The following is a 23,283-nucleotide window of genomic DNA, read 5'->3' as shown; positions in this document are numbered from 1 at the left end:
CAGTGCTTGACTTCATTCGCAAGAAAAGGGAGCGTTCCGTTTGACCACGTTGCGCGTGACCACCAGTCACGTACAGCCCTCGGTGCCTGGAGTTTTTCCACTGCGATTGACCACCATCAGCCAATGAGCTGAATGAGCGAGCCAATCGGACCAAAATGTTACTAGCTAGAACGTCTAGGCCAACTTATTGCACCAATGTGCACCAGTTTGGCTAGTTCTTCGAAAAAGAACAGACGGAAGAGAGTGTCGCTAGCGAGAAGCGAGATTATTTTTGAAACGTCAGCGAACGCGGTGAGGAGGGAGCTAGCTCTCCTTAAGTATTACCGAAAAATTATTCGCGCGAAAAATGCACGTTCGTTTGATTAATAAAAATACACAATCTCGTCGATAAAAGAGTCGATAAACTCTTTAAAATTTTGAACACTTTATTTTTGCAATATATACACGTATTAAATGTACACAGCTATATATGCTTGCGGTTGTGCTATATCGCGAAAAATTTACTTTTCTTATCGCGTAAATTGACGTAAAATAGCGTATCTCGATCTCTTTAATTCTCTTATTCCGCCTTTGAACGTTATCGAGAAATCACTACTGACACATAATAGAATGGAAATCACCTATAAGAAATATTTTTCGATATCTCTTTTTGTAAAATTACTGCTGGTGCAAAAATCGAATTTTTTCAACGAGAATAATATACGTATTATAATGGAATATTTTTGCTTCTCATATTATACGAAAACCAAGAGAGAGAGAGAGAGAGAGAGAGAGAGAGAGAGAGAGAGAGAGAGAGAGAGAGAGAGAGAAGGGAGGAGGAAAGACGTTAAGGAGCTATAGAATGTTTTAGCGTCAAAATCTAAAAAAATGACAAATCTACGACATTTCTCTCGTCACAACACGCTCTACGTCCCACATTAGACAATGGTACAGCTCGTTCCTTGATGGCGCATCTTGCTACTCTTTGAGATGGTAAATCCCGGACAGCATTGGTCTTGTTGCGTCAACAACTGAGACGTGCTGAGATCGCTACTGATCGCCGCCGCGCACTCACTATCGTTGCCAGCTTTCACGTCCGCGTTATTTTTTCGCGTCTGTAGCGCGAGATCCAATGACAATGTCGACTCGTCTTCAGAACTCTGTGAAGACGAGGATGAAGTGGCATTTATCTTCACTTCCGGTTTCACGTGCACACTCGCCGCGTGATTTTCTACGCGCGGCGACAAGTTGTCTCGGTGCTGCCGGAAATGCTCCTCCGTGTCATTCAGGAGCGAACTAAACATGTCTGACGTGTTCTTGATGCCTACCGCACCCATAGAATTCGATCGACATTCTGCAACCACGCGAAAAGGAACGTTTTGTTATTTTATTCCTAACGATGTTCTCTCTGGTTTCTTTACGAGAGACTGACGTACACTCTCGCTAGTTTTCAATACGCGTTGCCAAGCGATACGTCGATAGTGTGCGCGACGCGCGACGGCACACTCATCCTGTACTATAGGAGTACGTGCCGTCGTCTCGTCGCGGCGTCTCTTGCACGCTGCATCGTGCAAAAGAAATATATAAAGAGAAAGAATAAAAAAACGAAAAAAATCTTACCTCGTATTTCCACATTCTTCGTCGGGGAATTCGCGACCGATCGTCGCGCGACATCTTGAAAAGTAATAGGCGAATATATCCTTCTTTCCTCGGAGAAAAATCCCGAGGATCCCGGTGGCGTCGGGGACGACATCTTCGACGAACCTCTACGTTTCGACAGGGCGTCTCCCGAAGTCGGTTTGTCAAACATGCCTGGGCTTATCCTGTCCAGACCTATCGCTCCCACCGAGCAAATCCTTTTCTCGGAGCTCCTAGTGTGCCATTGATGAGACTCCTGTATAGTGATTCCCTTGGTCGTGACAGAACGACATTCTCGCTTTTCCAACCAATAGGTCTTCATTGTGCCTGGTACAATATATCGGTAGAATTGCAATATCGATAGAATTATCCTCGACACGTCTCGATAAAGCCTTAAAATTAAATATTAACGACCAGACAGATCAGGAACATCTCCGTAAAAACAATGTGAAACGGACGTCAAGATGGTCTTACCCTTTCCCTTCACCTCGATTTCTCCGCGTTCTTTGACTTTGTACGAGGGCGATAGCAATTCCTGGGTGGATTGAGATATATGTATCTGCATAGCTTGGCTTGTCGCTTCCATGCGGGCTGCTGTATTGACAGAATCACCGAAGAGGCAGTATCGTGGCATCTTTAAGCCAACGATACCGGCTACAACCGCGCCACTGTGAACGCCAACGCGTATCTGAAGATGGTTGCCTGTGAAAATCAAGTTTTCTTTAGCGCACGGTTACGTCTGCGCTACTTGATACACGATCGAGTGAACGATAGTGAACGATGTATTGCGCAATGCACGAAAAGTGTCCTTGAACGAAGTTGGTAAAGGCGAGAATATAAAAAAGATATAAGAGACGTTTTTCCTGTCACTTTCTATATAGACAAAACCTATAATAAACGTAATATTTAAAGATAACGAACGTAAAATTTCAAAAGATATATCTCCATAAAGGACGTCGTTAAACGCATTTTTTTCACGTTATTTTCACTTTACAAACGTACAGCACGACGTTTGTACGAATGTTTCCTAAGACCTTATGGCGAAAAACTCTACAGACTCGCTCTGCGCGTGAGAGTAACGCGCTAACGTATTTAAAACGTCGGAAAACGCACGAGGATGGAAACGTGCTTTATAAAACGTGGGAAACTCCGAAAGCAGGTAGGTGCGAAGAAAGACGTGACACGTTTTTCCACTTTTTTTTATACGACGTATATACCTGTTGAACGGTCCTTGAGATCGGTTATTGCTTCGACCATATCGAGCGCCATATCGCATACGCGATCTGCATGGTCGTTTTCTTTTACCGGCGCACCAGAGACTACCATGTAAGCGTCACCGATAGTTTCGACCTTGAGTGAAAAGGACTGCGTGATGATTTGTTATAAAAATATTTTTTTAACATAAAAATATGTCAAAGTAAGGGCACACGCATTTTAACACGTGTTTTCTTGTCAAACTTGATTACACGAAAACGTAAACTCGACATGGTCGTTATTGCCAGATTAATGAATAAAATGCACGAATACGAAATTCACGTAACGTCGAGTCCGTGAGACTAAACAAACGTTCCCGAGAGATAACACGTGATATTCTTTTACCAAAAGTTCTTAAGTATAAAGAATACCTTGTAAACTCGATTTCTCTCGGTCAAAGTGTCAAACAATGAGTACATAGCGTTTAACATGGACACAACCTCCATCGGTGAGATCCTACTGCAGATCTCGGTAAAAGTCACCACGTCCGAGAACAGGATCGACACACTATCGAACATCTGCAAGCAAATGAAACGAGAATGTTTTACAATACGTTCGTTGTTAAAAAGAGGTATTTATTTATTAACACACGCGGTGTGTATGTGTGTGTGTGTATGTGTGATATATCATGTCTCTATAAACTTTAATAATTCGTTTTAGCAATCAACACTGTATGACTGCATGGTCGTTTCTGATATTGTATATCTGATAAAATATGAGAAAAAACACTTATTTATAATTTCATTTTTATCAAATAAGAGAGAATTTATTATTATTATTATTATTGTTGTCGTTGTTGTTTTTATTTTAGATAATGCTCGACGTCAATAAAACGTGGGATTTTTTTCCCCATCCTTTAGGACGTTTTCCATCTTGCTAACAGCACGTAATACGCTAGGTGAATAAAAGGATACGGACTACGTTCTCATTTTACCCTTATTAGTCGTACCTCGCAAGTATCAATCGGACTTTCGCCATTCCTCAAACGGTCCGCAACCTGTTTGGGAATCATCTGATATAACAATTCATCCGTACGCTTCATTTCTTCATCCAATTTCCTCATAGATTCCTCCAATTTTTTACTTTTAAGCTGTTCTTGATCTAACGCCAGTTTTAACTCCACGGACTGTTGAGTCCCAGCGAGCATGAGGTCTCTGTGAAGTCGTTAGATCAATAGTTGTTAGATCGACCGCTTGACACGAAGCTTAATTGTATTAGTCGATTACAAAAGAGATGAAAACTACTATAATTTTTCCAAGTTTAGTTTTCAATACAAACATTACAATAGTAATTGTTCTCTAACACGGAGATAACCGTAGTCGGATAAACGGTAGGTAATAAAATTTTTTTTCTTCTTGAACGTGCTTCGACTGAAAGACTTTTTTATCTACCGGCTAAAATCGTGCATCGAGAGATCATTTATATAAAGGCCCGTTGCTATTAAAGCGTTCAGATCGGGCATGACAGGTGTACCGAGATACATCATCATTTTCCAATTGTCCATGTATATCATTTGACCTGAAAAAATGCACGTAACAACGTCATCTCTTAAATCTTTTGCGTCACCCGTGCGCACGCCTACGTTTTTTTTGTGGCACACGTCGCGACACTCTTATTATCGTGCGTATATTAAAAAGAGAACGCTCTTATAATATATACGTTCAGTGAATAGAAAGTTAATATTTCACGTAACACAGCTAAGTTTTGACTAATCAACCAGTACGCAACAACTAAGTAAGCTTCTAAAGCTGATCAATAAATACAAGCGTACCCTTTAATCGTAAAGTCTTATCTTCTACCGTTTCAAGCTCGTCGCTCAAGAGAATTTCGTTTCTGTGTCGATCGTCCAGTCGTTCCGTAAGCACTGGTTCGACGGTAACCAACTCGAAAATGTTGTTCGTTCTATTCAATATCTAAATTATGCAAAATCATATAGTTGGAAATGGACTCAAAGTTATACTAGCGGCCTAGCAGCGTTGGGAACGTCTGGGAACGTTGTTCAGAGATATTTAAATGTACATATAAATCAAATACTTGGAAACATGCGGCTTAGATCGTCGCTACTTATTGAACTTGACGACGTTTCCAGCGTGTCTCTTTTTGCTACGTTTTCTCTTACGTTTATTAACGTTACCGATTGAAATTTAAATGCAATAAGTGGTCGAACCAAATCGAAGAAGTACGTGATCTTCTTGCCAACCAGATCTGGCAGTATGACCATTAGTGAATTGCCGATGCTCCTAACAACCATATCCGATCTGAAATGTAAACGGTTATTAATCGGATAGATTTTTTATTCAAAGATGCATGGACTTGCGTACGCGCACAGTTTTTTATATTGATACACAATTTTTTAAGACGTTCACGTTGTTTACTTCTCATTTGGATCCTTGTACGTCAATCACTGACGTATATAACCCAACGTTATATAGAATCTAGAGAATTTGATTAACAACATTTTCGCACAATCGTTTTAGCACGCACCCGAAGACGATGCAGAAGGGAAATATCTCAAAGAGCACGCACGCTCCGATCGGCAGGTGTTTCTCTTCACGAGTCATCGCGAGCGATGCTAGCGTGAAGGCACGATTGTCGAAGGTAAGTTGAAAGGTCACGTGCACAGTGTCGAAAAGCACTTCCTCGCGTACCAGCTCGATCTGCAGTTCCTTGTGATAAAAGTGTCGGGCGACTTCCCTTATTTGGCCCATCGTGTAGTAGACGAAGCCCCGGCGTTTACTTCGATAGTGAAGAGTCAATCCTGCGCATTCGTCAATTTCTAGAACTTGGATTCTAAAATATATTACATAGCTCATATATATAGCCGAAAATGTTTTTCTTTATTTTAAGGACCGTTACATACGTTTAACAGACTTAAAACTAGTTGAAATTAACGACGTTTTATTGTGGGTAAAATTATATTTTATTAACAAATGAAAATACATGTCTCGTAGAGCAGTAGTCTATCTCCTGAAAATTTAAGTAAAAAATATCAAAACGTGAGGTCTTGGCTGCTATTTTCCCGAACGGTGTTTGTAAAAACGGCGTTCGCGATACCAGAGAGATACCTCCTTCGCCGACCTCTCTCATGTGAAACAAAAAACGAATAAAACTAGTGCTTGTCATAGCTGATTTTGAAAAAATTGATTTTTCATAAAATGGCTCGACGGGCAGCGATTTTCTTTTATTTATAAAAAAAACCAAGCCATAAATCGAAAAAAAAAATTCTATGATAAGCACCAGACTAGATTATTGTATTGAGAGTAGCTGTAAAAAATTTCATGCAACGCGGTTCATTAGTCTCCGAGATATTTCTGGTGCCGATTTTTAAAACACTGTTTCGGGAAAATAGCTGCCAGGACTACAATTTTTGATATTTTTTATTGAAATTTTTGAGAACGATTCTCAAAAGACTACTCCGCAAGACATATATTTCCATCTTTTAATAAAACATAATTTTAGACACAATAAAAATTAATTTTGATCTAATTTTAAAAGGCCTGTCGACAAACGTATATATATATATGTGTATATATATATATATATGCAATCCCTTAAATCTCATTTATAATAAGCGTTACATGTGAGTTGGTGAGTAATATACAGGGCGAATGAAGAACGAAATGTTTTCAGAATCTTTTCGGGACACACGTAGCGGCTCGTAGTGGATTGTGTGACCGACCTTGGCGAGTCTCATTTTCACAGATGAATGAAGGCGCTCGCATTCTCGGGTAAGAAAACTTGAGGTACTCGTGAAGGTTGTCTAGACCGTTGAGAAAGTCCCTTACGTGCCGTCCGAGCACCGAGAGTACGCGATCGTAACCGTACTGTCCGACGAATCCTACAAAGTGCACACCCATTTGATCGAAGAACTCCTTTTCCGTTACGCCGAGTACCTGAAGAGTAAGAGTACGAAGTATACTTGAATTTTTTAACAGTTGTGCCGAGTAAATGGACGAAACCATTTATCCGCTTTTGACGGCGTCAAAATTTAATGCTCTGCTTATACATGATATATTCTACATATTTTATATTCGCATATTTAACCATTCAGTCTTTGTGCCGATATTATTATTGTTTTTATTGTTTTTCTTGTTGTTGTTGTTGTTGTTGTTATGTCAAACACATTATTAATATGCAAATTAAACGATTGGATATACAATGATATAAGGACGAAGCGAAACGTAGAAACTACATATCTTATGAAGTATTTTATCGATCGCCTTTCTTCTTTCTTTATGAAAAGCGTGAAATTTTTTTGTAACGCTTAAATATAAAATATATTCCAGTTATGTGTATATTTGAAAGACGGTTAAGAAAATAATGCGACGCAGACATACCTGAATTGCTTTTTTCGCTAATCGCGGTATCAAGTTTTCCGGATAGACCTGATGAACACTAAAGCTCGGCTGATCCACGGACGCCTGCCTGCGGATCTCTTCCCATCTGTCCTCTCCATAAACCTGCCTTATATATTCGGCCAAGTTCTCCAAGATTAGACCGTACATGTTTCTTTAGACAAATCTTGCCGGGTCTACTAGAAACATGTAATTTTTCACGAATAATACGACCTGTCGCACAAGAGCCCCGTCCACATAATATTTAAAATATATCTATATTAACGTCCCGTTTTTACGTCCGCTCTTGCCAACGTACGGATATTTTTTCAGATATATGCGCAGACATGCAGATGACGCACTTGTGTGACGGCGTGTAAATATGACACATCCTTTCGAAAAGTACGTTTGATAAAATCTAGTCCTTGATAAGATGTACGTCTAGTGAATATCGAGACACTTTAATAGTTTAATGGTACATACGCATGTACATCTTTTCAACTCTTAACGATATTTCGCCAACTTTTGTTCACCATGATCACTGACCTCGCTCACTGAAAGGATGAGACCTGGGTGTAGTATGGGATCGATCCCTTGACGTGAAATCAACTTCGCATATGGATAAGAGCGCGATTATTATTAGATCGTTCATAATTTCGCTCACGTATGTCGGCTCATCGATGACCCTGCGCTGCTGATTTATTTCAGACGTTTCAACAATATCAATAAGTTTCGGCTTTGGCTCGCGCGCGTGCCAAAAACACATTCTCGATACGAAGTACTCAAACGATTTCGATAATTATAATGACTCTATTTACTTTTTGATATAACGAAACAAACTGCAAAGGTAGATAATCGTAAGAATTACACATTAACTTTAATCTTCGAGTTATGAATATTATCACGTTTGGAAATGAGAGTGAGTGAGTGAGCGTGAGAGAGAGAGAGAGAGAGAGAGAGAGAGAGAGAGAATTTTTCAATCGCTTGATAAAAAAAGCTAGAGATAAAACGTGTCCTTGTCAACGATCTGATGATATCACGTTGTAGAATATATGACTTCGGTCCTTAGCGCTATCTCTCCATCCTCTGCTTCATTCGTTGTAAATGCATAGATCTTTTCAACCGCACTTTAATATTCTACCAACAATGCCAGAAAAATCGAAAACTTATATCTCGTATCTTATATTTGGACATACCTTGATGTAAAATATAAATATCCCGTAAATATAAATATTTACGTTCCAACGATATACATTATCTTTTTATACACACTCGTACAACGTTAAAACAAATTGGGGGATCGTGCATATGAAATCAATTTATTCCATTGATCGCGTATGGGACAGGTTTCATGGCACTTGTGCATCAAGCATCTGCGCTTCTATTTATACGACGCACTTTCGCAAGAGCGTAAAGTCGCTAGAAAAATATCCTGAAATAAACACTCGCGCGTCCGATCTTATACTCCATCCAAAGGATATAAGTTTTCAAATATATCGGAGTTATTTCGATGATTCTTTACACCGATCAAGAATGGTCAGGACCGATATATCACGATGAAGGTGATATTTACTATAATAGCGTGGCATATCATCCTCTCTCTATCGTGGCAAATTTCATCTCTTATTGTACACGACGAACGAACAATTAGTTTTATTTGGTGAAAATAGTTTTGCTGAATCCACATACATGCACGTGTGTGCGCGCGCCCACACACACGCGCGCACACACACACACACACACACACACACACACACTCTCTCTCTCTCTTTCTCTTTTTTAAGTTTCTCTATAATAAACTTTGATTTTCGTCTTCTCATTAAAGCGGTAATGACTTTCCTAAAACAGTAAAATGCTGCAGATGGACAATTTTCTTTCAACGGAACATTTTTACGAATAAATTTTTGTCGGCAATATCTATTCTATAGACAAAATGGATTATACTGCGATATTACATTAGTTTGCGACAGCGAACTTTTGTCGCGTTCGCATCGACGATACAGTAATAGCGAGAGTTACACGCGGCAGCGTTTTGCCCGCGCGCACCCGAGCGATCCGTCAGCTACTTGTCAGTTTTCTAATTATCCAACATACGCACTTTGTTACGATCAACATTGCAGCCAGATATGGGAATATGTTGACGCACTGATATAGGATGAATCACTTACATGGCCTAAACTAGCCAGCACCCTCTTGCAAATCCGTCGGCGATTCTTTGCGGAGGCTGCGGCGCGCGGTTGCGGCGGAATTTTTGAAAGATGCAGCGACGGAGCGGAGAGGAGCGACAAAGCCGACGAAGGTCACCGGTACGCGGTGGATTCGATGGCACAGTGGTACCCCCTTCGCGAAACGCGGAATTGTATGTTCCGCAGTACAGTGCCGCGTACGGAATAATCAGATGGATTCGATAGACTCTCCCACCGCTTTCCGCAACTTTTCAATCTTGCCCTTCTCCCCACTTATTCCTACTTTCCTCTTCCGTCGTCCCATTTTCTTTCCTCAATCTATTTAGGCTCTGTATAGACGATCTCTTTCCGTCTCTCGTCACCACCCCCTTTTCCTTGCACCTGCAATCAGGGTCGGATTTTTCAACATACGTTTGACGTATTAACGTTATTCGAGATTTTTAGTATTTTTCTGATAAAGGTTGAGAAAAAAGTGAAAAAGAAATGAAGAATCTTAGGGAAGAATTAAGTTTGTTGTGTTATTACAGTTGTACGCCCTTTTATGTATATGTATATATGTACACAGGCGCACGCACACGCGCACGCACGCACACGCGCTTACACACACACACACACACACACACACACACACACACACGCACGCACACGCTCGCGCGTCACAGTAAAAGCATGAAATCAGTAAATGTATACACTTACTAGTCAATGTCGCAACGTTTACGTTTTAATGTTATATCTTATTTTAATAAGCACGATCATTATTACAATGATACAGATTGGGTTGGATTAGATCAGTTAGATGGCTGCGCCCTCCACCCCTCTATCTCGCTACACTCATACTTATAAATTAGAGTCTTGTAAGTGTATACATTTACTGACGTTCACGCTTTTACTGTAACATTGTATATTCCTACTCTTACTATTTATCTTACGTCTTATTTTTTTAATACATTTTTCAGTCGTAAGAGAGAAAAGCGGGGATACTTATTGGTTTGTACAGGGAAAAAATGTCGCGCGCGCGAGAGAGAGAACGAGAGAGTGTGAGTGTGTTGGACGTCCAGTCTATCGTCAAAATTCTCTAAAATCGATATTCTGCTCGCGACTATAACAGACGATTAAGGATTTTGTTGACTGGAAGGAAAATCGAACGAAACCTAACCGTCGAGAATTCACCAAACGAGGGCCCACTACCACGTTCCAGGATGACCAGGCTCCGTTCCTGTCCGCTTGATCAATCCACTTGGTCTTCTCTCGCAGCGCTGTTAGCTAATAAGATCCTTAAGGGCCCTGCTTCGCGTGTGACTCGCGTATGAAATGCGACGTATACGTGTCCGGCCCGGGGTAGGTAGCTATCCCGGTTAGCTATTACGGTTAATTAGATCGAGACGCGACTTTTCCGCGTTACAACACGCACGAATCACGATCGTGTTCACTTTGGGAGATTGGAGAGATTTCAGCCAGCTCTCTGCCCCCTGCGCCCCATTACCGGCAGCACCGGCAGATATCCTTCCAGTCCTTCCGCACGTTTATATTCCGCCTCGTGCCTTTCTTTTCAATTTTTCAACGGAGATATTTATACGTGACCGTATAATTAAAATGGTAAACGTAGCCAAACGCAAGTTCAAATAACTTGCGAATACACGATAGCGAGTACGGCGACTCTACTCGTACGTGTATCTTACTTCGAATAATAATAATTTTATGGTTTAATTGTAGCTGAACGATTAAGCGCGACTTAAACGTCGGGTATAGCGAACGAAAACAATGTCGTTCATCTCCTATATTGGACAAACTTGGCACTTGGCAACGCACGAAGGAGCGTCATACGTCGATGTACGTCAAGTTTTGTGCTTTTATCGTACATTTTCCCGACACCGCGTATCTTACTCAAACACGACGTGGGCGAAACACGAAAAAATGCACGGTCCGCGACCAACGACCAACGACCAACGATTTCACGAACATGCTACGATATGTACAACATATAGTTGACCTGTCTACGATAGATGATCGTTACTCGCACGTGCAAGACAAAATACCATCTTTCAGATAACTTCCCAAGTTACACGCTCTCCCAACGCTACGTAAAGACGGCCTCGCAAAGAGTAAGCCTTTTCGCGCGTAAAAAATCCACACACAGGATACGAAGAATCCTCGAACGAACCTGATAATGGAGTAAGTAGGTATTTTTTTTTTACCGCCGTAGAATAATAATCGCGAACAAGACACGTACATTACGTTCGTTCGGGCTCTTTTTCGGGCGATCATAGACAACTCCGACGAAACGTACGTGTGTGATGTGTGTGATCGATATATTTCTCAGAGAAGTAAACAACATGGAAAATGTATATAAGCCGTGTACCGACTAGGAGCAATAATAGAACGGGTGCGTCGCGTGATAATCAAGATACCATAATGGAACCACTTGTTGTAATATTCCCTTAAATCGAGCGTTACTGCGTCAAGGTTGAAGGTACTTTCTGGTTTTTATCGTAAATACGGTCTAGTTGTCTAGTTCCTGTCAAAAAATAAGTGAGTTACTGAAGAAAAAAAAGTGATAAAACTCAATTTTTTTTAACTTGCGAAACATTTGTTTATTAAATTCAAAAATTGATTATTTTCATCGACGTTATGCCGCGTATGAAATTATGCGTACTCTATCTCTTTATAACTTATATACATATATGTATATGTATATATGTATATGTATATTTTTCAAATGTTAAAGATTATATACTTATTTTGCGCGTAACGTTACACGTTCAATATTATATTTTCTTATCCGAAAAATCCAGAATAAATAGATTTTCTCGGTCTCTTACAAAAGTGCACGTTTGCAAAACATATTTTATTTATAAACGTGGACTTTCCTTTCAAGTTCTCGACGTGGGTCGCGTACTTCTACGCGATGATCCCAAATTCCAAGATAAACTTGGCAGTATTTCTATAATTTACGAGTTTTATCATTCAAATTTCAACGACTCTATAAGCATATATCGTCATCTTATTTTTTTTTCAGTATTTATTTTACTATATACGTATATAAATACGTACTTATAGGTTTATAATTTACGTTTCCTATCCTATCATATTTTAATTTAATTTATTTCAATGCGCGCGCGCGTTGTTTCCTTTCAGATTTTCTTTACCATCTTTCGTTTTTTTTACTTTTCTTGAATATTATTGATTGAATATTATTATTCTTATTTTAATTTTTAAAATATATATTGCAGGTTTGATTAACGTTTCCGTTATTATGCAAAATATTTTAATACACGTTATAATTAATTTTTGTTCTATATATATATATATATATATATATATATATATATAGAACAAAAATTAATTATAACGTGTATTAAAATATTATATATATATTATATATATATATATATATATATATATTATATATATATATATATATATATATATATATATATATATATATATACACACACACCTATATATACATATATATCAAAATTCAATTCGAACCATCCAAACGATTAGAGATTAGATTGTCGCCTTTGTCCGTGTTAATCCTGGCTAATCCATATCCACGACTACGACGTCAGTCACGTCACCCGCGAGCGCGAGAGCGACGACGCTACGCACGCTAGCCTCCGAGCTACTCGCTACTGCAGAGGCGGTCGCGATATCTACTGCATTATCGAGCACAAAACTGGCATTTCCTGCTATTCGACGTCAAGCTTGACGTTACGCGTGTCACGGAGACAATAAATCGTTATCCCCATCGAGCGGATCGAGCCCGTCGCGTACTAATGAGCCGTATTAATTGTCAATTGCTCCCCGTCACGACGTCACACGACGTCACGGCGTCACGGTTTTTCACCTAAACCCACCCTAACCCTAACCCTAAACCTAAACCTATAAAACCCAAACTAAACTAAAATTATCCGTGACTCTCATTAATTTATTACTATTTTTATTTATTTTAATAATATAATATAATTTTTGTTATATTCATGATCTTACTAACCGTACTTGGATAAGATATTGGATATATGTATATGTACATTGCATATACATTATGTGCGCTCGCGCGCGCGCACACACACTTAAACTTTAAAGGTCCGTGTTTATTGTTTTTCTATTCTTTATCTTGAGAAATAGTGCTCCGAAAATGTAAAGTTGTGATAACGTCTTCATCACGTGACCATCGTTTGACCGTGCACGTAAAAAAGGATAATACTTGAGGAGAGCTCCCTTTTCATCGATTTCGCTGACGTTAGGCTTAATCGATGCGTTTTTGCACAAAACGAACTACGCTGGCAGAACAAAGTCCCGCTCTGCCCCGCGAAGCGAGATATTAACTGTTAAAGTTGACGACTATCAGGTACATGAAACCTGTCATACCGACGAATCATATTACTGTGTTTCGTTAATTTCAACGCTTAATATCTGTAACAGAAATACGTTGTTAAAGCAGAGATTAGTTGGTATAATATGTATGTACATAATAAAGTACATGATATGTACTTTTCATATACCAACTATTCTCTGCTTTAACAATTTTATTTCTGTTTCGTTAACTTCAACGCTTAAGATCTCTGTAACAGAAATACGTTGTGTTCTAAAATATTCTCTGTTAAATTGTAATCAAAACTACAAACTTGAAAACAATATATTAAATTTTATTATTTATTACGTGTATAAATATGTACTTTTTATATATCAACTATTCTCTGCTTTAACAACGTATTTCTGTTACAGATATTAGGTAAGCGTTGAGATGGTTGAGATTAACGAAACACAGTAATTAATATGCGTCGTCGGTATGGCAGGTTTCATAACCTGATAGTAGTCGTCAACTTATTTAACAGTTAATATTTCGCTTCGCGGGGCAAAGCGGGACTTTTTTCTGCCAGCGTCGTTTGTTTTGTGCAAACACGCGTCGCGTAAGCCTAACGTCAGCGAACGCGGTGAGGAGGGAGCTCTCTTTAAGTATTACCAATTTTTCAACAAAGACCAATCGATGAAAAGGATAAGGATAACAACATATAAAATGAGTATATGTATATATTGCGAAATAAACTCTTTTATGTTCTTCTCTATATATATCGGTAAGACGTGTTAAAAGATGTATGATTAAAACGTGCTCCACGTTCCCATTGGTCGCGTTCAGCAGACCAAGCCGCTCAGTAGCAGTCGAACGTGCGTGGCTCTTACTTTTAGAACCAACCACGCGACGCAGAGTGTTGCGAAGACGAACTTAACAGTTGTGTTTGCTGAACGCGCCCATTGTCACGTATGTACACACACACACACACACACACACACCATATCTTTTAGGGCTGGTCTACACGGGGTGTTGTAAGTCGTAAGTCGTAAGACGTGGCCACGCACAGTCCATTATTCTCCTTGCGGTCGAAGAATAATTAACTGTGCGTGGTCAATTCTTAAGCGGGGAGCACACACTTCTGCATAACGCATACGGCGTAAGCATAAGAAACGTGCGTGGTTTATTTTCTTATGCACATGTGTATGGAATACGCACGTTTCTTATGCTTACGCGCCGTGTGCGTTATGCAGAAGTGTGTGCTCCCCACTTTACGATTTACGACTTACAATACCCCGTGTAGACCGGCTCTTATGCGGGGTCTACACGGGGTGTTGTAAGTCGTAAATCGTAAGACGTGGCCACGGACAGTCTATTCTTCAACCGCAAGAAGAATAATAGACTGTCCGTGGTCAAGTCTTACGATTTACGACTTACGACACCCCGTGTAGACCGGCCCTAAAGCCGTGGCACATAGAAAAACTTAAGCGGTAAGCAACGCAGCCACGCACAGTCATGAACTTAAGGCACGGCCCTAAGCGGTAGCGACGCCATACCGTTGCGTTCTTAAGGCTCGTGCACGTAACAAAGTTTTAAGTCATACGCGTAAGGCCGTAAGAAACGAGACCACGCACAGTCGCGTCGTCTCCTTATGCGCTATGCAAGTTTGTCTGGCGTGACCTTAAGCTATGCACGTTTGTGTGCGCGGGCCTTAAGGGTCGGCGGGAGATCCATCAGGCAAACTCCGACGTGGCACCGTGGAGACCTTTGTCGGGTTGGCTTAGCTGCGAGTCCGTATTTTATTTATTATAACGTTTTAAGAGCAAAAATGCACGAAAACGTTGTAATAAATAAACTCGCAGCTAAGCCAACCCGACAGAGGTCTCCACCGTGCCACGTCGGAGTTCGGCTTTGGCCGTGACTCCTGTCGACCCTTAATGCTACGCTTATCCAAAGCTATGCATTTTGTGTGCGATGGCCTTAAATGTGCACATATATATATACATAAACAACTTGCACAATGAAATAAGCCAAGTGACGTAACTTTTTAAGCTTAAAAATAATAGAGACACACACATATATAGCACGATCGCGTATAGCGCGTACACGAAAGACCCATATATTATATGTATATGTAACATGTTTCTTACACAATTTTATTAAAAAGTTGTGTTTATAAATCCATACATCGAGAGTGAGAGTGAGAGTGAGAGACAGAGAGAGAGAGAGAGAGAGAGAGAGATTGATTGATTGATTGATAAGTATATTTATGCCCAAGCATAGCTACAGGGCAAAGATAGCAAAATATAGTAATATACAAGATAAAGATACAGTGACACGCAACTTAACTTAAACGCAACTTAATACTAGAAAAGCACATAATTTACAAGCAACTAAAAATTAAAGAAACACAATGCAACTAAATCGAACGCAGGTAATACTAGGTGAAGAGAATACTACGAATACTCTATACACATTACACGCTAAAATATCTAAAGAGAGAGAGAGAGAGAGAGAGAGAGAGAGAGAGAGAGAGAGAGCGGATGAGCTAGAAATGAGTTTATTTGTTAGTCGGCCTTGATGAAAAGGATGAGTATTTTCCGCGAGAAGAGCATATTAGACTTACACACGTAAGACGGTGCTTTATTAGTATAGTTAATATTTAACAGAGATAACTCTGACGCGCGGCGACTGTGATAAAATATGTTCCTCGTAAACAGCGTATAGTATTGTAACGAACTGTGCTTTACGAGATAACGCGCCTATTAACGTAGTGACTTCTTAACGGGGACAGTGAAAAACCGCGGTATAATATTTCGATAACTTTAATTTTCCATATCCTATACATCCTATATATACATATATATTATATTACTATACCCGTGGTAGTGTGTTATAGCAAAATATAACGTTTGTAATAACGTTTAATTTTTGTGTTTTTATTATTGTGAAAAAGAAGATATCTTTATCAGGCCTTTTTAAACTTCATTTATTCGCGAAAAAATACAAGGCGTACAATTTGATATTCTGCAGATATGCGAAATCAACAACACGTATTCCCATCACTGCATACACACCACACACACATTTTCCTTGCACGTGTGTGATGATAAAATATATAACACGGTAATGAAAAAGAGGAGAAACGAAAGATATAATGTTGTCTAACACTTGTTGCGATCTTGCTTTTTCCGCGATTCTTTTCCACTACACGCTACCACACGTACGCTTGTTCACGTATTCTACGACCTACGTAGAAAAATTTGAGACGTTGAAAAAAATTGAAACGTACAAAAACGCTTTTCTTTTCCAACTGCACTCATTTTTAATACGAGTAAAAAAAAATGTGAGTGAAAATATATAATATATAGGTATATTTCTGAAGCGACACGTGGAAAATACGTGAGCGATTAGAGAGAATATAAAAATGAAAGAGAAGTGGAATAACTGATATACTGCGCGTATATTTCGAAAGGACAAATATCTGTATACGTAAAGGAAACGGAAGAAACGATACGATAAAATGGAAAAGAACATACCTAGCATAATAATGTACATACTTGCAAGCGCACGTTGTATGTAACGCGCGCAACGTGCGGAAGCAGGGGACCTGCGTGGTTGATTGACTGTTAAAGCGCGCGCCAATCGACCAATTGCTGGCCAATCGACCAAGTCAATTTTCCGTTTGAAATTTGCAGTTCTTCGCAGTCTACGTTGTGCTATGCCGTGAATGGCCGGGTGTGTTCGTTTTCACCACGTTTCATCCATTTTCCATGGTGTCGTGTACGCGCCGGAATGCTGTGTGAGTACTTTATTCTTTCGTAAATCGTCGTGGATGAACGGTGTCGGTCGCGATAAAGTGTTTTTCATCCCGTCAGTGCATCAAATGCGGAGAGCACATCGAAAGGCGTTCAAAAGGTAAGACAAAGGGTATAAGGTATAAGGGAAGGATTTACCTTGGAAACAATGCAGGTTTAATCAAAGGTCAAAAGTTTTTCGAAAGTTCTTCACTGGCGATCGCGGGATTCTGCGTCGGGATACGGATGAACAAAAAAAGTGAAGAGTGAAATGCGTATGTGAAACGTCCTAACTCTAAACAAGGTCACGTTTTCAATCTCTATTGTTATTAAGCCCCATTAAGCCGTTCTCTGAATTTTTCTTTTTTTTTTACATTTTTTCAACACAGTAGGTATATAGTATCTACGTTTTTACGTATTCTTTTAACACATTTCACATTTTGCTTAATGGTATACATTAACGGTACGATATACTATATAGATAAGCATCTATTGTTTTTTTTGCTTATCAAGTCTAGTTTACCGAATATATAACGTTATCGAGATGAAAAATATTCTATTCTTTCGTTCAACGAAAGAAACTCGATAATTTCAAAGAATGAGTGAATAAATTTTGTAATATTAAGAAATTATTTTCTATCTGTAATTATTTTGTGTAGGATAGTACATCATATTTTAATTTTAATCTTAATAGTTTTCAAGACGATAAACTTTTCTCATTGATAATGATAACTGCATGGTACTTGTCGCGATTGTTGATCCAGCAGGTGTACCACAATGTTATATATACGTGTTGCTGAACATTGTTTATATTAGATTAAATCAAGTGTGTTTTTTTCATAGTTGAAATCAAATGTTAAGCATATTTGTGAAAAGGTAAAAACAATTTATTTAAACGAGGAATGTTTTTATATTGAAAGATATATAAATTAAACCGCTCATATTAATTAAAATTTATTACACGTAAATGTGAAACGCAACGCGTAATAAAAGCAAGCTCCATTACGTTTCTTTATATCTTTTATCGTTTCTTTCACGCTACGATATAACTGACAATGAGAGAGAAATGTTTGCACAAAAGTAACTTGAAAACCTAGGAAAGACGTTTTCACAATTATATACGTTTCATATAATTATATAAAATATTTATATATGTTTTTTCTCTCTCTCTCTCAATTTATTATTATTATTTTTCTAGTTTACATGAACAGATCGATACAAGAGAAAGAGGAGAAACAATATGAACATAAAACGTTGTTTTTCGGAAAAAGAATAGAATAAAATCTTTTTCCGTTCAAGATTTTATTACCCAGAAAATCAATATAAACATGATGTATATGGAAGCTAAGAGGATTGAATCATTACGAGGTATAAAAAATGATAATCTAAAATCGATTGCTCAAGCATGCAGAGAACATTTAGGTTGACAAAAGAAAACGCTTCCAAGAGTTGCTAGGTGCTCGCTATGTTTTCAAGTTCTCTTTAAGGAAAGAATTATATTTCAACGCACGACGTAAAAATATGACCGCGCACCCGTTTTATCAGCCGTCTCAAGAATCTGCCGTTTTCTCATTCACCTCTTTTATCCTTTATATGTCATCAGGATCTAAAGTTTCTAAGGCGAAGGCTCGAGAGACGTCTCTCATGCATTTAATAATCATTCGTTTTTTTATAAGAGGAGTATTGGCTGAATCGGAATACGTGATCTCTAGCCAGTGATCACTGATCAGTCTGATTATATATATGTAAAGTACGTCGTGAGTTTTTTAAAATTTTGAGAACGTGTGCTGATGTTTTGTAAGTAGAAGTAAAAACGATTACATATATTACAAGGAGCGTTCACGAAGTACGGCAACACATTCTTTTCTCATTCAAGGTTTGTTTTATTGCAGTTTTAAATATATCATATTTTTCCTTAATTCTCTTTGACCTATTTTTCCACAAGAACCTACAAGTTCTCACATCTAGGTGGCGTATAAGATCATAGAATGGAGACTATATTGAAAAATAGATTTTTGTAGCCAAAGAATATAGTGAAAAATACAACGTTTAAAACTGTAACAAAACAAACCTTGACGTAAAAAATGTGTTGCTGTACTTGTTGAACGCCTCACACACACGTTCGCGCGCGCACATCGTGTTGCACATACTATATTTTTCATCTTATTGTAGTATAGGTATATTCTTATAGTATACACAATAATATAGAAGCAGTTTTATTAGATGTGATAGTTTTCGGACGTGTGCGCTTAGTCCGTGAGTAAGTCGAGACATTATTTCGTTCACATTCACATGTACGCGTGGCCGTTCGCAGGAGCTAGATGACGATTTCAGACTAATATGCCGCGGGCTCGATCAAGTCGACAGACAGATATCGACAGTCGTACGCGACGCCGACAAAGGGTTGACTGTTCTATTCGGCGAAATTTTCGTGCTAGCGACTGACGAAAATAAATAACGGATGAATGCAGATGCGTGTACCTATCTGCTGCATTGACTCAAGCTTTTGCGATTTTAAATGCACGTCAAACATATGTACGCGTATCAATATTCGAATATGGAAATGGGCAAAGCGATGATTTTAAGCTAATGAAGAGAGAGAGAGAGAGAGAGAGAGAGAGAGAGAGAGAGAGAGAGAGAGAGAGAAGGGAGCGAAAGGGAGGATTAAACTTCAAGGAGATCCAAAGTGCTCAGATTGTATTGATACACACGTTCTCATAAACTGTACGTGTCTTTAGTCATTTTTAATTTAAAAATTTGTGTACAAAATATTGTTTCATTAAATGATGATTAATCGAAATAAAAGTTGTATCGATTATATTTGTTATATAGTATACCTAAATATGTTTCTATCGTGGAAAATATATATAATCCTCGACATATGTACTTTTCATGTTAACGTTGTTAATGAAAAATAAATAAATGTCTGTTTTAATTTACATTTGTGAACTAAGAGCTTCATTGAGAGGAACAAGTATCTCCCCATCTCCCTCCTCTCTCTCTCTCTTTCTCTCTCTTTCTCTTTCTTTCTCTCTCTCTCTCTCTCTCTCTCTCTCTCTCTCTCTCTCTCTCTCTCTCTGTCTTTCTGTTTCATATAATAGCGGATGTTGAAATAAAATATTCTATTCTAGTCTCAAAACTTTAATTTCGAGACACCTAGTGAAATATCTTTTTAATAAACTAATAAACTAGAGTAAACGGTAGTTTATCTTTTATCTTTGAGAAAATATATCTCAAAGTATCGTGCAACGCGATCTTTAATTACCCTAGCTCACGCGTTATAACCGTGTGCAACACTACATTTTCAGCTTTTTTTTCCCACCAAATGTTTCAACCAACGTCCAAGTATATATGAAAATGAATATTTTTTGTCCTGTGGATGGTTTTTCGTTTTATTTTGTTATTTATTTGCATATCGATTGCGTTGTTTTATTTTATTTTATTACAGAATATTTATTAAAATCTTCGTGTACTCGTACATCGGTCATACGAGAGACATTTCTCACTTGTATACGCGACTTTTATCTGAACGTGGATATTTCAATATGCACATAAATAAAAGAATCTAATGTATTTTAATTAAAATGTCATTTATAGAAAAATGTTAGTCTTGAAAAAAAATATCGATTTTTATTTTAAAACGAAAAATTAAATATTATATAAAGGTAGTAAAATATATCGATCGATATATTTTATACATAGCGAGCATTCTTGAAAAATTATTTTCCACCAGGAGAGGTGGCAAAGGGGTATCTCGTAATACTCACAATCAGTAGCAGCTACAGGTTCCTTCAATGTTCCGCGCAGACCGTCGATGCGAGACGCACGATGATATCACTCGCACTTGTCGGAAAGTGAGTTTACCCATCTATATCTTTTTACCAAAATTTCATTGGATATCATATTTTGCATACTTGTCGAGATATGAAAGTGACATTTGAGCCTCGAGCTTGCCATTTGAACAAAACGTATCGTGCGATTGAGTACACGGTGTACAATATATGCTGTATAGGTACATAATTATTAATTAATATATACGGACGCTACAGTTTCCGTCGAAGAAAGACGGCAACTCTTTTACGTTTCTCTTTTTCTCCAAAGCTTTTCTTTTATATTTTACGTTCCGTGGACTGCTCCGTTATCGATGATCCTGATATACGTGCGAAGGTGAGACGAGGAGAATTTCCGATAAAGTCTTAGTTTTAATAGGATAAAAGAAATTTAAATAGAGAGAGAGAAATCTTTTTTATCTGCTGTTCTTCGACGTGGGATGACGGGGGTGACGCGTCCGACAACCCCGTTGACGCGCGCGCCGCGCCGCGCCGCGCCGCGCCGGCCGCGGCGACGATGCTCCCCGCGCGAAGGAGCGGTGGAACGTGGATCGAGGTGGAGAGACTGTGGAGAGGAGTCGCGAACGGTGGCGCATGCTCGTCCATATTCCTTGTCCTGTACTCGCTCCTGTGATAGCAGCTCAGTCTCAGTCGCCATTGTCGACCATCGTCGACTTTAGGCACCGGCCCTAGAAATCCATCGCGGAGTGTGAGACCGCGCGCGAACGCAGCACTCTTTGTTAAACGTGGTACAAATTATATTTTGCACTGGTGCTTTACAAAGGATACATTACAAAAGAAATTGGATGGTGAAATTCGATTTTCTTCTACTAAGATTCTTACATATCTCGTTTTACACTGCGTGTGAGAAAAAAAGTTGTTAACTTGACTAAATGCGTTCAACTGATTTTACTATTTTTTTAATTGAAATATTTAAGTATTTAAATTAAATACGACATATTTTAAATCTAACATGACCTACGTTGACTTGAATGCTTAAATGTTTCACGTTAGAAGGTGGTGATCACGTGAGCGTCGTTGGTCAAGTTAACAACTTTTTTTCTCATTTTGTATGTATGTCGCACCCCGAGAGGAGCGCTGTCACAACTCAAAAATATACACGTTTCAAGAGATGGGAAAAACAAAATTGAATTTCTTTTAGTTGTGAACGTACTATAACGCACATACACGTACGACATAATGAAACTTGTACTGTTTCTCGAAGAGGTCTGCTGTGCGTCACTTGTCACGTAATTTATTTAAGACACTATCACAGTACTATTTATGCAGGAAACCACACACGACCGGTTCGAAAAAAAACCCCAAAAAACCTACGACATTTTTGCCCCGCGCAGCGAATTTCGCATGGCTTGTGACAGCATGTAAGGCATACACTTTAGTGCTGGTCTACAACCTTGCTTTAACTTTAAAGGATATTTAAGCTCTAAGCCGTAAGAACGTGACCACGCACAATAAAATGTGAAGATAATACTTGACTGTACGTGGTCACGTTCTTACAGCTTAGAGCTTAAATACTCTTTAAAGCAAGGTTGTAGACCAGCACATAGGCATACTTTTTATGGGCTTAACTAAAAATCGAATTTTTTAACGTGTGACATAGTATTCTTCTCGGGCTGCGATATGTACACACAGATAGACTCGTTTCATATCCGTCTACGTTATTTCAATATCAACTTGTAATACGTGTATCTAAGAACTTGCATAACGATGTACCGGTTGATCTACATGTGTCAGATATGGTATTGATATAAATTAAACGTATATAGACAGAGTACCCCGCGATAAACCGTATTTACGTATTTGCGTTGTGGCGAATTTTCTTTTGCGAATGTTGAGTCAGCTTTTTTCTTAAGAACTTTCTTAAAAGCGGTGCTACAACTTTTGACTTTTAAGTTCTGATAAAAAATAAAGAGTTTAAAAATGTTTAAAAGTGCAACGTTAAGAGGG

General features: G+C 38.7%; 2 protein-coding genes across 28 annotated transcripts in view; one reads left to right on the top strand and one right to left on the bottom strand.

Moving 5' to 3' along the window:
* Positions 1-405: 405 nt before the first annotated feature.
* Positions 406-13,612, bottom strand: Gyc88e (Guanylyl cyclase at 88E). 11 transcript variants are annotated; one of them, XM_077414189.1, is made up of 15 exons: positions 12,849-13,612; positions 11,800-11,906; positions 9,374-9,772; positions 7,209-7,405; positions 6,551-6,764; positions 5,356-5,629; positions 4,991-5,129; positions 4,643-4,784; positions 4,263-4,389; positions 3,821-4,025; positions 3,243-3,389; positions 2,835-2,967; positions 2,092-2,319; positions 1,600-1,944; positions 406-1,333 (listed from the first exon to the last, which is right to left on the bottom strand). In XM_077414189.1, the coding sequence occupies exons 4-15, from the start codon at positions 7,374-7,376 to the stop codon at positions 918-920; spliced, it is 2,538 nt and encodes an 845-aa protein (XP_077270315.1). In that variant the 5' UTR covers positions 7,377-7,405; positions 9,374-9,772; positions 11,800-11,906; positions 12,849-13,612; the 3' UTR covers positions 406-917. The 11 variants fall into 11 exon arrangements, with proteins under 11 accessions (XP_077270315.1, XP_077270316.1, XP_077270312.1 ...); XM_077414190.1 differs by having other exon boundaries at positions 12,884-13,612; XM_077414186.1 differs by lacking the exon at positions 11,800-11,906 and adding an exon at positions 10,548-10,936 and having other exon boundaries at positions 12,884-13,612.
* A 918-nt stretch (positions 13,613-14,530) lies between these two features.
* The window catches only part of Dh44-r1 (Diuretic hormone 44 receptor 1), a 42,428-nt gene continuing 33,675 nt past the window's right edge, over positions 14,531-23,283 (top strand). For 3 of the 17 annotated variants that reach the window (XM_077414206.1, XM_077414204.1, XM_077414202.1), the window contains exon 1: positions 21,892-22,124. The gene's annotated coding sequence lies outside the window, so the exon portion shown is untranslated. Of the gene's footprint in view, positions 14,658-16,286; positions 16,495-16,557; positions 17,607-21,890; positions 22,125-22,605; positions 22,698-23,283 lie in introns of those variants that run through there. The other 14 variants (XM_077414212.1, XM_077414215.1, XM_077414200.1 and 11 more) reach the window with 13 other exon arrangements.

This window comes from Temnothorax americanus, unplaced genomic scaffold (assembly GCF_048541705.1).
Source record: "Temnothorax americanus isolate GAGA-0224 unplaced genomic scaffold, ASM4854170v1 Scaffold36, whole genome shotgun sequence".
NCBI classification, from domain to species: domain Eukaryota; kingdom Metazoa; phylum Arthropoda; class Insecta; order Hymenoptera; family Formicidae; genus Temnothorax; species Temnothorax americanus.
The sequence above is the reverse complement of the archived record's forward strand: the minus strand, read 5'-3'. Positions and strand labels throughout refer to the sequence as shown.